This window comes from Stenella coeruleoalba (genome assembly GCF_951394435.1).
Source record: "Stenella coeruleoalba genome assembly, chromosome: 3".
NCBI lineage: Eukaryota > Metazoa > Chordata > Mammalia > Artiodactyla > Delphinidae > Stenella > Stenella coeruleoalba.
The window spans coordinates 34,699,881-34,717,613 of NC_137148.1; the positions used below are offsets into that span (position 1 = coordinate 34,699,881).

The following is a 17,733-nucleotide window of genomic DNA, read 5'->3' on the forward strand; positions in this document are numbered from 1 at the left end:
ATGGCGGGAAGCGAGCCGCGCAGCGGAGGCGTCACCCGTCAGCCTCACCACAGCGACTGGGGCCGCCTGGAGGCTGCCTTCCTCAGCGGCTGGAGGAACTTCTGGCAGGCGGTGGGCAAGGAGAGGGCGGCTCCGAGGTCCTCCCCGGAGGAGGCGGACGAGGAGGCCAGCTCGCTAACGCGGCTGCCGGTGAGCGTCGGCCGCCACCCGCGGAGGACCGCGGGCAGGGCCGGGAGGGTCGCTCGCCGGGGCGGCCTCTGGGGGCCGCGGCGGCGGGGCGGGGGGGGGGAGCCTCCCTGGGCTCGGCCTGTGTCTGGCCTCGTCCTTGCAGCCATTCCGGGCAGTGTCATCACCTGGGGGCAGCAGTTGAGCAGAAACGCCTTGGCGTTGACCCGTGGTGCCCCGCAGCTGGGCCGAAGGTCGCCCCGAAACTCACCTGCAGGTTGTGCCCTGGCAAGCAGCCAGGTCACCCTCCGGTCTTCTACCCCCAAAACAGGTCTAGGGACTGGGGCACCCTGAACATCAGGTTAAGGAAACGCGGAGACCATGCCAGACGTTCTGGAAATCATGGAAAGCGTCCAGTGTCTTGTGTTCTCAGCATCTATCATCCCAGCTTCCATGTACCGAAACACCTGGCGGTCCCGCAAAACACACACTCTCCTAGGATTTTGCGACTGTTATCTTACCTGTATTTCAAGTGACAAAACTGACAATTGAAAGTAAATGACTAGGGATTTCCCTGGCGGTCCAGTGGTTAAGACTTCACTTTCCACTGCAGGGGGTGCAGGTGGATCCCTGGTGGGGAGCTAAGATCCCACATGCCTCTGGCCAAAAAACCAAAACATAAACAGAAGCAGTATGGTAACAAATTCAATAAAGACTTTAAATATGGTACACATCAAAAAAAAATCTTAAAATGCGGGAAAGTAAATGACTAAGTTACAAGGGCCTCAAGTTACAGCAGGCCACGAGAATTACACACATTTTTCATTGTTAAACTTTTCAGGTAGATAGGAAAACGGAGAGAGGAGAATTTCTTAGAAATTATTAAAATGCTGTATCTCAGCTGGACTGTTGACTCTCTGAGGTCCATCAGAAATTAAAAAACTGCAGGCTTAGGTTGCCTCCATAGTTCTCCTTGCAGAGGTTCTCTGAAATAACAGATTTTACAGAAGAGCTCAGGTGACAGATTTACTCTTGATTTGATGTAATGATAAAATCAGAAGTTTGTCCGCTTGATAAAGATTTTATTTTGAAGAATAAATTATTTCATTAAGCAGTTCATTCAAATAAATGGTGGGGCAGAATATCCATAAGGAAAAATTAAATGAAGTGCTTATTTTACTTGAAAAATACCAGAACAATGGGAGGTATTTCAGGAATGTTTCGATGTGTCAAAAATGAAATGTTCATTATGATTCTGTCCTGAGACAGGAAATAACTTCAGCATGATAGATTTCATCATTAAAAATAATGACTGTTGAATTCCCTGGTGGTCCAGTGGTTAAGACTGTGCTTCCACTGCAAGGGGCACAGGTTCCATCCGTGGTCAGGGAAGTTCCACATGCCGCTGCAAAAAAAAAAAAAAGACTGTTAAGTTGATTTTTTGTTATTTAGTATAAAAACTGTTGATTTTGTAATTTATCATGATAGATTTAATTATTCAAATGATACACTGTTCAGTTGACCTTTGGTTTCCTAGTATAATATAATTATTTATTTGTAATTATTTATTAATATAAATTTATTTATTTTTGGCTGCATTGGGTCTTCATTGCTGTGCGTGGGCTTTCTCTAGTTGCGGTGAGCGGGGGCTACTCTTCATTGAGGTGCGCGCGCTTCTCATTGCGGTGGCTTCTCCTGTTGCGGAGCACGGGCTTTAGGAGTGACGGCTTCAGTAGTTGTGGCTTGCAGGCTCTAGAGTGCAGGCTCAGTAGTTGTAGCGCACGGGCTTAGTTGCTCCGCGGCATGTGGCATCTTCCAGGACCAGGGCTCGAACCCGTGTTCCCAGCATTGGCAGGCGGATTCTTAACCACTGCGCCGACAGGGAAGTCCCTGTAATTTATTATTTTTAAAAGTCCCTGTAATGTATTATTTAAAAAACCTTTTTACCAAGATAAATTATTCATTCCTTTAACCTACTTGCTGCTTCCCTCTGTTTCAGATTGATGTACAGCTATATATTTTGTCATTTCTTTCACCTCATGATCTATGTCATTTGGGAAGTACAAGTCATTATTGGAATGAAACCGTACGAGATGCAATTCTTTGGAGATATTTTCTGTTGCGGGATCTTCCTTCTTGGTCTTCTGTTGACTGGAAGTCACTTCCAGATCTAGAAATCTTAAAAAAGCCTATATCTGAGGTCACTGATGGTGCATTTTTTGACTACATGGCAGTGTAAGTATCTAGTTTTATGAATTAAAAAGAAGATATTAAATTTGACTATATTACAAGTCAGTAGTCTAAGTTAGTCTTGGCCCTCCTACTAATTTGTTGCATGAATTTTGAGTCTGAGTGTCGTTTTGTAAAAATTGGGGGTTAGGTAAAATAACTTCCTTCATAGAACCCTTTTAGCATTCACATTTTGTTATTTCCCTGTAGTACCTAAGTAGAGTATTTGAATAATTATAGATAGTTTATATGGCAAGAAGTAAAACACTTCTTAAAATTTTCATTATCTTTAGAACACTTGTCATTTTGTTAAAATAAATACTTTTCCATGTCCAGAGAAGGAAAGGCCAGAGTTCAGACAGGAGTTCTTTTGCATGGAAGAAAACCATTCTTAAGTTTATGGGAAATAAGATTTTGTTATCACCCAAATGCATTGACATTTTCGAATATCATGTATTAGAATTAATTTTGTTGAGCAACTATAGTGTATTGGATTCTATGATGGATGTTTTATGTATGTTTACTTATTTAATTCTCACGCAATAAGAAGGTATTTTCCTTGTGTTATGGATGTGGAATGAAGATTCTGCATGGTTATGGATTTGTCTAAGGTCGCATAATTTGTAAGGGACTGTAATGTCGTTAGTTCTGGATATAACCTGTTTTATTAAGAGCCCCAAATTTAAGGCATTGTAAGTAAAATTTAAAGAATATTTGTGCGTTAGGTAAGAATTGTTTTCCTGTGGTAGATTTAATAGCTACATGTGGGACTTTTTTTCATATTTTAAGTTATTCAGAATCTTTCCTTATTCCAATACAGATGCCATTACATCAAGTCTTGTGAGACTACTTGATTAAAATATACATGTATGTGATTTTAACAAGTGCTACTGTACTCTCACTTGCTAGTGTTACCTCTTCATTGTCCCACAGCCAACCATAACATCAAGTGTTTCTGTGTGCTGTGGAACCACATTTTCCTAGGGATAGTAATAATCGTAATAACGACCATTTGTGATCATATAAATTATTTCTGATCCTTACGACCCTGGATTGATTGTTATTGTTCAAATAATGCAGATGAAAAAACTGAAGTTTAGACTATAAGTGGCTTATATGACTAATTAAAGTGGTGAGGCTTGGCCAGATCTACATAGCTGCAAAGTTCATTTTTTTTTCCTTCTTGAATTACAAGGTTCCCAAGTAAAGATGATTGTCTTGTAACGTTAGTTGTTGTCTTAACCAGCTCGATTTAAAGGGCTTTAGGTTTTATTTTGATTTGAGTAACTTTGTTTTAATTTTTGATAACATGTTGAATTGCTAGTTTAGAAATTTATAGCTATTGAAAAAGTTGAGTCGTTTCTTTCACATGATTCTTAGTTTGCCAGGTTACCTATAAGGAACATTTGAGCTGCCCTGTGATTAATACTTATTGAACTGTTACTGTTAATAGAAGTACCCTAAGAAATTTGGTTATATTGGTAGCTTCAGTAATTTTTTTTTCTTTTTTATCTCTAGGGACATTTATACTAACTATGTAGTTTATGTTTAGTACAGGGTTTCTCAGTCTTGGCACTATTGACATTTTGGACCAGATGTTATGGGAACTGTCTTTTGTGTGCATTGTACGATGTTTAACAGCATCCCTGGACTCTAGACCTTAGGAAATGTTCCCTGGGGGTGCAAAATCTCCCCAGGTTGAGAATCACTGCTTTATGTAGTGAATTTTAAGCATTGAAACACGTGTTAGACCAAGTGTTTCATGAGAGAATCTAAATGAAAAATTAGAAAGTAAGTAACTGATTCCCAAGGAAGACCTCCTCAGCTACTAGACCACTACTACTCCCATAGCATCTTGTGCTTTTTTCTGTCATGGAACTCGGCATACGTGTTATAATGGTGCCTGTCTTCCACTGCCCTTCATGAGGATTGGGACTGTATAATCATTATATCCCTTTTGTCTAGCAAGTTCTCAATACATTATATATTGTTTAATGAATAACTGGCTAAGTGTTTGTGTTAATTTTCTAATTGTGACAATTTTATACAGCTATAAAATGTGCTGTCCATATACAAGAAGAGCCTCAAAATCTAGCCGTCCTATGTATGGAGCTGTCACCTCATTTTTACACTCATTGATCATTCAGAATGAACCACGATTTGCCATGTTTGGACCAGGTTTGGAAGAACTAAATACATCTTTGGTGTTGAGCTTGATGTCTTCCGAGGAGCTTTGCCCAACAGCTGGTTTGCCTCAGAGGCAGATTGATGGTAATTTTCATGTTAATCTACAGTACATAATAATTCAAACACTTTGAGCTTGACTCTAATGTTAAATAGAAAGAAATTAGTTTTTAAATTAATTAACTCTTTGTTGTAATGAAATATACTAATTTGGTGCATGGGAGCCCTCAGGTCTCTATGGACTGAAAGAATTAATTTACTTTTTATAAGAGGTAAGCTTTCTCTTACTTTCTCAGTCCAGAATATGAGATTATGTGAAAGCAAATTGTATGTTGTCAAAATGTTATATTTGTTTGCTATAAAGCAGAAACTAACACACCACTGTAAAGCAATTATACTCCAATAAAGATGTTATAAAAAAGTTATATTTGTACATTTACCATATTTTAAAAGAATGTTAACAGCAAAATCCATTCAGCACCTACTATATGCAGAGTACTTTGATATATATTGGAATTTCAAAAAAGAGCTAAATTATCACCTTACCTTTATTTCTATGATAAACAATAGCAACAACAGCCATGTAGTTAGTTTCGTAAGCAGGATGTATAATAAACATGCATAACAGTGTAGACTAGCTTGTGCTTTACTTAATTCATTTATTGAGAGTACCTATTAGATACTAAAGATGCAGAGATTTAAAACAAACAACATCAGAAATCTCCTGTTTGCCCTGAAAGGTACTTGGTCTAAAGGAGGGCAGAGACATGTATACAGGTGATTAGAATGTGGTGTAATTAGCTCCTGTGTAGAAAGGTAAGGGTCAGAGAAGGCTCTGCATTGAACCTGATGCCTTACATGAGTCAATAGGATAAGTAGGGGTAGGCCATCAAAAAAAAGGGTAAAATATTCTAAGCAGTGAGAACTACATTTCTAAAATCCCAGAGTTCTGAGTGTGCATGACACACTTGAAGTAGCTTTGTGTGTCCAGAGTGGGGCCAGGTGAGAAGACGCTTGTATGTCAAGCATTTGTTGAAGGATTTTAAGCAGAGAAGTAAGATGATCAAGATGGCATTTTGGATAGATCACTCTGGCTCCTGAGTGGAGAACTGATTAGAAGTTAAGAAACCACTACAATATTGTGATAAAAATATGAAGGATATAGAATTGACTCAATGTGTGTTAGCAGTAATACGGATAATTCCTGGTTTTTGGTCTGATTTTCATATTGGATGATGGTGCCATTCACTAGGTTAAGGAAACACAGGAGGAAGAGAAACTTTTGATACAAGTAGAGATGCCTGCTATAAGCTAGCCACTTGAATGGAAGCTCCATTAGGGCAGAAATCTTGTCAGCTTTATTCTTAGCTGTGGTGCCAGGCACATAGTAGGCATTCAATATACATTTGATGAGTGAATGAACGAATGACTTTATGGATTACTTTATGCATCCATATCTCAAGAGAAAGATCTGGGCTAGAAATGAAGATTTGGGAATCATATGAAGTCCACATGGACTTGGAAGTTTCTGACGATAGAGAGGAATATTGTAAGCTAGGTGCTGAAATCATCAGTGAACGTTTGGAGGAAGGGGTTATCAAAAGGAGATTCATAAATGACAAGGTTAAGGACAGGAGATGGTATTACAGCTAAATGGTGTGTGTGTCTCAGAGAGATGGAGTTTTTTCAAGAGGGTTGGTGAGTAATGGTTAAGACATGGCATTGAGGAGTAAAGAGACCATTCACCTCATCTCTTTACCCTGAGATGTGAGAGAATAGGTAACTTTGTTACTTGAGACCCCACTGTTAAGAGAAGTGGCACCTAGGGACAGGCTAGTTTCAGGTAGGGCCATGAGGTGGAAGGAACCCTTCAAGAAGAGGTTGGGGATATGGGGAAATTTGCTGATAGTGAAATGGCAATTTCATTCTCCAGACAGCAGCTGGAGTGATTGTTTGAAATTGCCCATCTAATTGTGCCTCAGACCCTGCAAGGTCAGGGAAGAGTGGAGGGATGAGTCATTGGCAAGGTGGGGCAAAACAACATGAGAATCATACTGGGCTGAGGTTAGATGTGTTGAGAGGGTAATTTCTGGAAGTTAAACTGATGTAAACAAAGATTAGAGACATGGTAGAATTTGTTTCTGTGATCTCTCTGGGGAGGCCCCTGGTGGCGGGAGGACTAGGGCCACTTTGCCTGGGATGCTTGCAGTCCCAGCCACCAAGATCTCTATATATGTGTTGCCCAGAATGGTGACATAAGATGGCACGGCGTAGCTGCTTTAAATACCTAGAGTGGTTATGCAGGGATTAAGGATATGAAAGATGGAGTTGTCCTAATGAGGTAAGTAGAGGCCAGATTATATTAAAATTTTGTTTATCTGAAGAGCAGGGGCTTTGAAGGGAAGAGATGTAATTAAAAGCATTTTAAAGCAATCTCTTCAGCTGCTGTCATAAGAATGGATAGTAGGGGGCAGAAGTGGATTTAGGAGACTAGTTAGAAATGATTACAGAAGTACAGGTGAGAGATAATAATTTAAACTAAAAGGTGGGGGTGAGGATGGAGAGAAGTAGACAGATCTAAGAGGACATTTATATAGTAAAAAGAGGTAAAGCCAAGGAAGAGGAAAAGGATCTTTCCAGGAGGCAAGAGGAGAATCAGCCCCGTAGTGTTAACACAGCCAAAGGAGGAAAGGAGTTAAGAAAGAAGGACAAATGACAATGTTGAATAATTTAGGTATAAAATAGTAAGAAGCGGGCTTCCCTGGTGGCGCAGTGGTTGGGGGTCCGCCTGCCGATGCAGGGGACGCGGGTTCGTGCCCCGGTCCGGGAGGATCCCGCATGCCGCGTAGTGGCTGGGCCCGTGAGCCATGGCTGCTAAGCCTGTGTGTCCGGAGCCTGTGCTCCGCAACGGGAGAGGCCACGGCGGTGAGAGGGACGCGTACCGCAAAAAAAAAAAAAAAAAAAAAAAAAAAAAAAAAAAAAAAGTAAGAAGCTAGTGTTTAGCACCTGTTACTTACCAGTCACTCCGTAGGTGTTTTACATATGTGATCTCATTTAATGCTTACAATAACCCTAAAAAGTGTGTATTATTTCTATATTTTGATGTCAAAGCAGGCTCACAGAAACATGGGCATATGTGGCAAATTCAGGATTCTAGCCCAAGTCCAATTCAAAATTTCAGTGTCTGCCATATTTCCTCAGTTTTCTAAGGTGCCATGAATTTAAAAACAGCTTTTCAGAGTGGGGAAAAAAAGCCATTTGGTTGCATGTGTACGTGGAGTATAAGACTAATGAGAAACATAAAAGAAGTGAAACTAAGCCTTAGTATTGAGGATAAATAGTAGTAGCTGTTGCGATGCAGCTGCTACTGAGAGGATGATGATAAAGTTAATGATGATAGTGATGATGGTATGAAAAGGAATGTTAGGGCTTCCCTGGTGGCGCAGCGGTTGAGAGTCCGCCTGCCGACGCAGGGGACACGGGTTCGTGCTCCGGTCCGGGAGGATCCCACATGCCGCGGAGCGGCTGGGCCCGTGAGCCATGGCCGCTGAGCCTGCGCATCTGGAGCCTGCGCATCCGGAGCCTGCGCATCCGGAGCCTGTGCTCCGCAACGGGAGAGGCCGCAGCAGTGGGAGACCTGCGTACCGCAAAAAAAAAAAAAAAAAAAAAAAAAAAAAGGAATGTTAAAGTCTAGCAGTTTTTTCTTCTATATCCATAGTTTATTACTATGTGAATGAAAATTGCTTATGGCATCTTTTCTTCAACACAAACATTTCATTTTATTCCAAAGCTATATGTATCACTTGTCATAGTTTTTCATTTACTCTTTTTACTTATACCAGGTAATTTTTTTCATTCTCATCTTTTGCTGTCTTTATTAATGACTTGTTTTGATAACTGTAATTTTCTCCTTTAGGTATTGGATCAGGAGTCAGTTTTCAGTTGAGCAACCAACATAAATTCAACATCCTAATATTATATTCAACTACAAGGTAAGGCTACCTACTTGGCAACCTATCTGAGACATCAGTAATGGAATATTTTAGGGGGGTGAAGTCTGTTTAGTGTCTGTTTATGTTCTGTATTTACATTTTTCTTATAGAAAGGAAAGAGATAGAGCAAGAGAAGAACATACAAGTGCAGTTAACAAGATGTTCAGTATACAGAATGAAGGGGATGATCAACAGGGAAGCCGGTACAGTGTAATTCCACAAATTCAGAAGGTGTGTGAAGTTGTTGATGGGTTCATCTATGTTGCAAATGCTGAAGCTCATAAAAGTAAGTATTATCTTATTTTCTTTTTAAAAGTGCCTTCTTTGCAAAGCAAATAAGAAAGTATGTTTTTAGGCTTTACTGTGGCTTGTTAAGAATATCATGGCTAATTTTATCAATGTGATTCTGTTATTACTGTTAATATTGGATTCCCAAAACTTGATGTGCATTAGGATCACTGAGGGATCTTGTTAAAAACGCAGCTGCCTGATTCCTACCCTGGTGGATTATGACTCATAGATTTGGGTTGTGTTTTGGGCATCTGTTTTTTTAACAAGCTTTACAGAATTCTGATGCACACCGAAGTTTGAAACTATAACTACATAGTGTTTTTTTGTTGTTGTATGCTTCTACACTTTTTGTTATTGGTGTTTTGTCTGCTTTTGGCCCTATTCAAATAATTTATGCAGGTAAATGAAAAATTTTACCTTTATTTTAATTATCCAGATAGTAGAGAGATGTGTGGGGTGGAGTGTTTACTTTAAGTAGATTAGTTAAGAACACTATCCATATATTCTGAATAATTGCCATTCACAGTGTGATAAATAGCATGAAAATAGAATATTATTGGGCCACAAGCCAGTATTGTAATTTCTTTCCCAAATCCTCTGTGAATAAGATAGGGTATAAATATACAATATATTATTCTCACTCGGAACAAGATAGCAGCATCCCACTGCTGAAAGAATTTACAGTTTATGGTGCACTGAAATTAACTATAGCAACAAAAGGCAAATGCAGCTCAATTACTGACTAGCTGGACTCATCCCACTGCATTAATGGCCTAACAGAAGAATCGTGTCCATTTCTAGAAGTAAATCCTTTACCTCAGTCTCTTCTGTTCTTCCACATAAAACATCTGGTGTTAAATTAAAAATTATAAGATACAAAAAAATATCAAAATGAAATGACCCATTGTCAAGTGATAAAGCATTCGATGGAATTAGACACAGAGATGGCCTGGATGTTAGCCCTCTCAGAAAGAGACATTAAAAGAACTATGATTAATATGTTAAAGAATCTAGTGGAAAAGATGGACAATATATGTGAACAAATAGGGATTTTCAGCAGAGAGAAGGAAGCTATGAAAAAGTAAAATGGGAATGCTAAATATGAAAAATATGATAACAGGTGAACAGTTCCTTCAGTGGACATATTAACAAAGGAAACCTTTTGTGAATGTGAAGATAGATCAATTGAAATTACCCAAATTAAAACACAAAGAGAAAAAAGAGTAGGGGTGGAGGACAAAACATTCAAGAGCTGGGGGAACCTATTAAGTGATCTAACTCAGGGGTTGGCATTTTCTTAAAGGTCCATATAGTAAATATTTTAGACATGTGAGCCACACAGTCTGTCACAGTTACTCACCTCTGCTATTATAGTGCAAAAGTAGCCATAGACAGTTTGCAAATGAATGGACATGGCTGTTTCACAAAGGAATTTATTTATAAAAACAGATCTTCAGAGTGTGGTATGCTGACCCCTGATTCAATTTATATGTGATTGGAGTCCCAAAACATGAAAGGAGTAAGAACAGGGAAAAAGAAATTTCTGAACAGATAATGACCAAAACTATTTCAAAATTACTGAAAGAGAATAAACCACAGATCCAAGATTCACAAAGAACTCCAAACCTGATAAATAAAAAATACAGATACATCATAGCCAAACTGATGAAAACCAAAGGTAAAGAGAATATCTTGAAGGCAACCAGAGCAAAACAAAACATACATATAGAGGGCCAAAGATAAGGACAGAGACTTTCTGACAGAATTTTGCTGTAAGCCAGAAGGTAATGAAGGGAAATCTTTATAGTATTCAAGGGGGAGGAAATCTAATACCCAGCAAACACATCTTTCAGAAATGAAGGCAAAATCAACACTTTTTTCAGACAAACAAAATCTGAGAACGTTCAGTCAGCAGATTTGTATAATAAGAAATATTAAAGGAAACTCTTCAGGCAGAAGAATATGATACCAGGTAGAAAACTGCATCTACAAAAAGAAATGAAGAACCTTGGGATATAAACAATATAGCTATACATAAAATATTTTTTTCTAATTTTAATTTATTTATCATTATGTAAAGGATAAACAGTAACAATGTATTATGGGCTTATGATATTTTTTAAATAAAATATATTGTAACAATATTACACAGCATGGAAAGGCAGAAATGGAAATATAGTATTATGAGGTTCTATATGTGAAGTTATATAATACTTTTTAAAAGTAGACCGTTAGGGACTTTCCTGGTGGCACAGTGGTTAAGAATCCACCTGTCAATGCAGGGGACATGGGTTCGAGCCATGGGCTGGGAAGATCCCACATGCCATGGAGCAACTGAGCCCGTGTGCCACAACTACTGAGGCTGCGCTCTAGAGCCCACGAGCCACAACTACTGAGCCCATGTGCCACAACTACTGAAGTCCACGTGCCTAGAGCCCATGCTCTGCAACAAGAGAAGCCACCACAATGAGAAGCCTGCACACCGCAACGAAGAGTAGCCCCCGCTCGCCACAACTAGGGAAAGCCTGCACGCAGCAACGAAGACCCAAATGCAGTCAAATAAATAAATAAAATAAAAACTAAACAAAGAAGTAGACTGTTGTAAGTTTAAAATATACATTGTAAATCCTTGAGCAACCACTAAAAAGAAGTGTAACAGAGGTATAGTTAAATAAGCCAGTAGTGAAGATAAAATGGAATCATTAAAAAAGTCAGTTCAAAAGAAGGCAGGAAAAGGAACAAAGAATAGATGGAACAAGTCAAAATTCAGTAGGTATATGATAGATTTAAATGTACTGTGTTGATAATTACATTAAATGTTTATTTGTTTTCTATTAATATGTAACAAATTACTGCCAACCTAGTGGCTTAAAACAACATCTGTTTATTAGCTCAGAGTTCTCTATGTCTGAAGTCTTGAGCACAGCATGGCTGGGTTCTCAGCCTAGGTCTCAGAGGCTGAAATTAGGGTGTCAGATGGGTTACATCCCTTTCTGGAGGCTCTAGGGAAAAATCTGCTTTCTAGCTCACTCAGTTATTGGCTGAATTCAGCTCCTTACTGTTGTATGGCTGAGATCCCTGTTTCCTTGCTGGCTGTCAGCTTGGGGCAGCTCTCAGCTTCACAGGCCATCGTCATTCCTTGTCATGTGACTCCCTCTGTCTTCAAATCCAGCAATGGAGAGTCTCTCTCACTAGGTAGAATCTCATCTGTTTTAAGGGATCACCTGATTAGGTTAGGCTCACTGAGTTTAATCTCCCTTTCTTGAAGTCAGCTGTGTCTTATAGTATAGCCTGATCATGTCAGTGATAATCCCACTGTATTAACAGATTCCTCCCACACTCAGAGGAGAAGGGATTATACTGGGGTATGAGTCATTGGGGTCATTTTAGAATTCTGCCTACCACAAAATGTCAGTGATTTACACTCCAATGAAAGGCAGAGATTTTCAGTTTGGATAAAAAAGCTAGACTCAATTATATGTTTAAATTTTGGAAACTATGGCCTTTGAAAGAAAGGATAGTGACAGCTACAGAATTTGTGAGAGGAAAATATCTATATCAAAGTATTTTTGCTTTTAAACCATAGAAACATCTGAGTGGTACTGTTTTTGTGCTCTCTGATTTCACCTAAATTCTTGTCCTTGCAAGGCTGATTAATGTAGTTTTACGAAAGATCAGTAAATGAACACAGCAATAGAGGCAGTTTGTTATGTTTGGATCCTGGTAATTTTTTGCTTCCCTTGTTTTGTTAGTTTTTAATTTTATTATTTTTTAAGTCATTACAAGTAATGCAAATTAAGGGTTTTGACTACATTCCTTAGGACATGAATGGCAAGATGAATTTTCTCGTATTATGGCAATGACAGATCCAGCTTTTGGATCTGCAAGAAGACCAATGCTGGTTTTATCTTGTATTTCTCAAGCTAATGTAAAAAGAATGCCCTGTTTTTATTTGGCCCATGAGCTGCGTCTGAATCATCTAAGCCACCCATGGATGGTAAGGTACAATTTTCTCTGGTGAGAAAAATCTCATTTTATTTTTCACTCTTTCTAATTGATTTTTATTTTTAAAATTCTTTTCTACTCATTCTCTTTAATAAAATAACATTCTAAAAGTCAGTTTTAGTAGCTTAATTTGTGGGAGATATTTGGTATCAAAGCTGACCTCTGAGATAAGTAATAAACCTCATATTGGTAGTAATTATAAGACAGAAGAGAAGATGATATTTTATAATCTAAGCTCTCTAGAAGACCAAACTTGAGTGACTCACCCAAAGTCTATTGGGATCTTTTTAGTCCTGTTCTTTTTTGAGTGTCCAGGAAAATGTCCCACTTAATTATAAGATTTTTCACTCAGTTTCTTATTGACAGTAATCTCTTTTATTTGCTCATAGGTCCAGGATACAGAGGCTGAAACTTTAACTGGTTTTTTGAATGGCATTCAGTGGATTCTTGAAGAAGTAGAATCTAAGCATGCAAGATGATCCTCCTTTTAGACCTTGGGAACTGAAAGAAAGCATTTGGAACTTGTTACTAAGGTCGTGATGTGGATATTTGCTCAAGTCAGCTCATTCTGCCCTGCCTTTTTGCAGGTAGGGTTTATATTGGACAGCTGTAGCTACTCTATTTTTTAATATAATTTTTACTTTTTACCTTAATTACAAGAAAAAAGTTTCAGTGCTAGCATTTGGCCCCAAAATGAACCTTTTAATATTTTAAAATAACTTATATATACATATATATATATATATTTTAATATTAAATTCTGGAAAAACAAGTTTATGCCTCTCTCATTCTTTGTGGTTTCTCTTCTTTTCGTTTCAAAGATTGCTATAGTGGGGAATAGCAAATTTACTAAGCTTTCAATAGGTTATTTTCAAAGGTCCTTAACTGGTTATCAAAAAATAAGTTTCTATTTTTAATAAATGTACTATTTAAAACTGAATATTCACTGGAATTTCATTTACTATTATGGCCATACAACTTCTGTTTCTTTTCTGAAACAGTAGGAATTAACTTTGTATCATATTCAATACTAATTCAGTGAAAATAACTGGAAATTCTTGCTCTTTTCAAATAACTTTGAAAGCTCATGAGGTGCTAAAGCCAAATTTTATTCCTTACTCATAGAGGAAATATTCCAGAGACGCTCATGATCATATGACCTCCTATTCACTAATTGCTTGCACTTTGCAGAGGAAACATTACAGTCCTCCTATCTCATTGGAATTGAAGAATTTTTAAATTATAATTTAAAAAGCATAATATTCTTAGTGGTGCTGCACCCAAGATACAGCCTCCATCCTGTGAGCAGGTGCCGTTTCAAAGAAAGTAGCTGTCACATCTTGGGTGCACTTATCCAGAACTTAGCTTCAGCACTTGTATAGTTGGGGGCAGAGTGAGAAATGCCGACATTCTGCTCCTCCTAGGAAGGTTGCCCTCTGACTCGGAGAGAGAGTGCTGTTTCCTCGGCTGCCCCAGTCTAGAATGGAGTTTCTTCTTTCTGAGCTGGAGGAGGGAAGGAGGGGAGTGGGTCTTGGTTCAAATCCCACAGACTCTTACTGAGTTTTAGTATATATATATATTTGAATAAATGTTTCTTCATTTGCTGTATGCTCTTAGGACCATTTACAGAGATTTTAATGATTTTTTTGGTAGTCCATTTTTGTCTTTATTTTATTTTATTTTTTAATGATTTTAAAAAAATTAATTTTCTCCAGTTTCTCTAGGGAGCCATTACATGGAACTCTTCATTCTGTTATGCCAAAAGTAGATCTACTCTCCCCTTTTTTTAATTATATGTAGTTATGTTACCTCATTCATTCCTGATGTTGGTAGTTTATGTCTTTTTTCTTCATGATCAGTCTGGCTAGAGTTTTATTGATTTTATTATTCTCAAGAACCAGCTTTAGGATTTATTGATTTATTCTATATTCTGTTTCATTGATTTATGCTCTAATCTCTATTTTTCTGCTTTTTAAATGTAAAAAAAATTTTTTAATTTCATCTTCCCTTTTTTAGATTATTAAGGTACAGACTTAGGTCACTGATTCTATTTCTTTTTTTTTTTTTTAACATCTTTATTGGAGTATAATTGCTTTACAATGGTGCGTTAGTTTCTGCTTTATAACAAAGTGAATCAATCATACATAAACATATGTTCCCATATGTCTTCCCTCTTGCGTCTCCCTCCCTCCCACCCTCCCTATCCCACCCCTCCAGGCTGTCACAAAGCACCGAGCCAATATCCCTGTGCCATACAGCTGCTTCCCACTAGTTATTTACCTTACTACGTTTGTTAGTGTGTATATGTCCATGACTCTCTCTCGCCCTGTCACAGCTCACCCTTCCCCCTCCCCATAACCTCAAGTCCGTTCTCTAGGAGGTCTGCGTCTTTATTCCTGCCTTACCCCTAGGTTCTTCATGACATTTTTTTTTCTTAAATTCCATATATATGTGTTAGCATAAGGTATTTGTCTTTTTCTTTCTGACTTACTTCACTCTGTATGACAGACTCTAGGTCTATCCACCTCATTACAAATAGCTCAATTTCATTTCTTTTTATGGCTGAGTAATATTCCATTGTATATATGTGCCACATCTTCTTTATCCATTCATCCGTTGATGGGCACTTAGGTTGTTTCCATCTCCGGGCTATTGTAAATAGAGGTGCAATGAACATTTTGGTACATGACTCTTTTTTTTTTTTTTTAACATCTTTATTGGAGTATAATTGCTTTACAATGGTATGTTAGTTTCAGCTTCACAACAAAATGAATCAGTTACATATATACATATATTCCCATATCTCTTCCCGCTTGCGTCTCCCTCCCTCCCACCCTCCCTATCCCACCCCTCCAGGCTGTCACAAAGCACCGAGCTGATCTCCCTGTGCTATGCGGCTGCTTCCCACTAGCTATCTACCTTACGTTTGGTAGTGTATATATGTCCATGCCTCTTTATCGCTTTGTCACCGTTTACCCTTCCCCCTCCCCATAGCCTCAAGTCCATTCTCTAGTAAGTCTGTGTCTTTATTCCTGTTTCACCCCCTAGGTTTTTCATGACATTTTTTTTTCTTAAATTCCATATATATGTGTTAGCATACGGTATTTGTCTCTCTCTTTCTGACTTACTTCACTCTGTATGACAGACTCTAGGTCTATCCACCTCATTACAAATAACTCAATTTCATCTCTTTTTATGGCTGAGTAATATTCCATTGTATATATGTGCCACATCTTCTTTATCCATTCATCCGATGATGGACACTTAGGTTGTTTCCATCTCTGGGCTATTGTAAATAGAGCTGCAATGAACATTTTGGTACATGACTCTTTTTGAATTATGGTTTTCTTAGGGTATATGCCCAGTAGTGGGATTGCTGGATCATATGGTAGTTCTATTTGTAGCTTTTTAAGGAACCTCCATACTGTTCTCCACAGTGGCTGTATCAATTTACATTCCCACCAACAGTGTAAGAGGGTTCCCTTTTCTCCACACCCTCTCCAGCATTTATTGTTTCTAAATTTTTGATGATGGCCATTCTGACTGGTGTGAGATGATATCTCATTGTAGTTTTGATTTGCATTTCTCTAATGATTAGTGATGTTGAGCATTCTTTCATATGTTTGTTGGCACTCTGTATATCTTCTTTGGAGAAATGTCTATTTAGGTCTTCTGCCCATTTTTGGATTGGGTTCTTTGTTTTTTTGTTATTAAGCTGCATGAGCTGCTTATAAATTTTGGAGATTAATCCTTTGTCAGTTGCTTCATTTGCAAATATTTTCTCCCATTCTGAGGGTTGTCTTTTGGTCTTCTTTATGGTTTCCTTTGCTGCGCAAAAGCTTTTAAGTTTCATTAGGTCCCATTTGTTTACTTTTGTTTTTATTTCCATTTCTCTAGGAGGTGGGTCAAAAAGGACCTTGCTGTGATTTATGTCATAGAGTGTTCTGCCTATGTTTTCCTCTAAGAGTTTGATAGTTTCTGGCCTTACATTTAGGTCTTTAATCCATTTTGAGCTTATTTTTTTGTATGGTGTTAGGGAGTGATCTAATCTCATACTTTTACATGTAGCTGTCCAGTTTTCCCAGCACCACTTATTGAATAGGCTGTCCTTTCTCCACTGTACATTTCTGCCTCCTTTGTCAAAGGTAAGGTGTCCATATGTGTGTGGGTTTATCTCTGGGCTTTCTATCCTGTTCCATTGATCTATCTTTCTGTTTTTGTGCCAGTACCATACTGTCTTGATTACTGTAGCTTTGTAGTATAGTCTGAAGTCAGGGAGCCTGATTCCTCCAGCTCTGTTTTTCGTTCTCAAGATTGCTTTGGCTATTCGGGGTCTTTTGTGTTTCCATACAAATTGTGAAATTTTTTTGTTCTAGTTCTGTGAAAAATGCCCGTGGTAGTTTGATAGGGATTGCATTGAATCTGTAGATTGCTTTGGGTGGTATAGTCATTTTCACAATGTTGATTCTTCCAATCCAAGAACATGGTATATCTCTCCATCTATTTGTATCATCTTTAATTTCTTTCATCAGTGTCTTATAATTTTCTGCATACAGGTCTTTTGTCTCCTTAGGTAGGTTTATTCCTAGATATTTTATTCTTTTTGTTGCAGTGGTAACTGGGAGTGTTTTCTTGATTTCATTTTCAGATTTTTTGTCATTAGTGTATAGGAATGCCAGAGATTTCTGTGCATTAATTTTGTATCCTGCTAATTTGCCAAATTCCTTGATTAGCTCTAGTAGTTTTCTGGTAGCATCTTTAGGATTCTCTATGTATAGTATCATGTCATCTGCAAACAGTGTCAGCTTTCCTTCTTTTCCGATTTGGATTCCTTTTCTTCTCTGATTGCTGTGGCTAAAACTTCCAA

General features: G+C 38.2%; 1 protein-coding gene across 18 annotated transcripts in view; it reads left to right on the forward strand.

Annotated features, from left to right (window-relative positions):
• The window catches only part of FBXO4 (F-box protein 4), a gene marked incomplete at its 5' end in the record, with an annotated part of 415,710 nt that continues 397,977 nt past the window's right edge, over window positions 1-17,733 (forward strand). For 14 of the 18 annotated variants that reach the window (XR_013827585.1, XR_013827586.1, XR_013827587.1 and 11 more), the window contains 5 exons: window positions 1-189; window positions 2,165-2,400; window positions 4,445-4,665; window positions 8,495-8,570; window positions 8,681-8,856. Coding sequence is in view for 3 of the 18 variants with exons in the window: in XM_079916765.1 (XP_079772891.1) it covers window positions 1-189; window positions 2,165-2,400; window positions 4,445-4,665; window positions 8,495-8,570; window positions 8,681-8,856 (898 nt within the window). Of the gene's footprint in view, window positions 190-2,164; window positions 2,401-4,444; window positions 4,666-8,494; window positions 8,571-8,680; window positions 8,857-12,682; window positions 12,859-13,255; window positions 13,558-17,733 lie in introns of those variants that run through there. The other 4 variants (XR_013827598.1, XR_013827599.1, XM_079916767.1 and 1 more) reach the window with 4 other exon arrangements.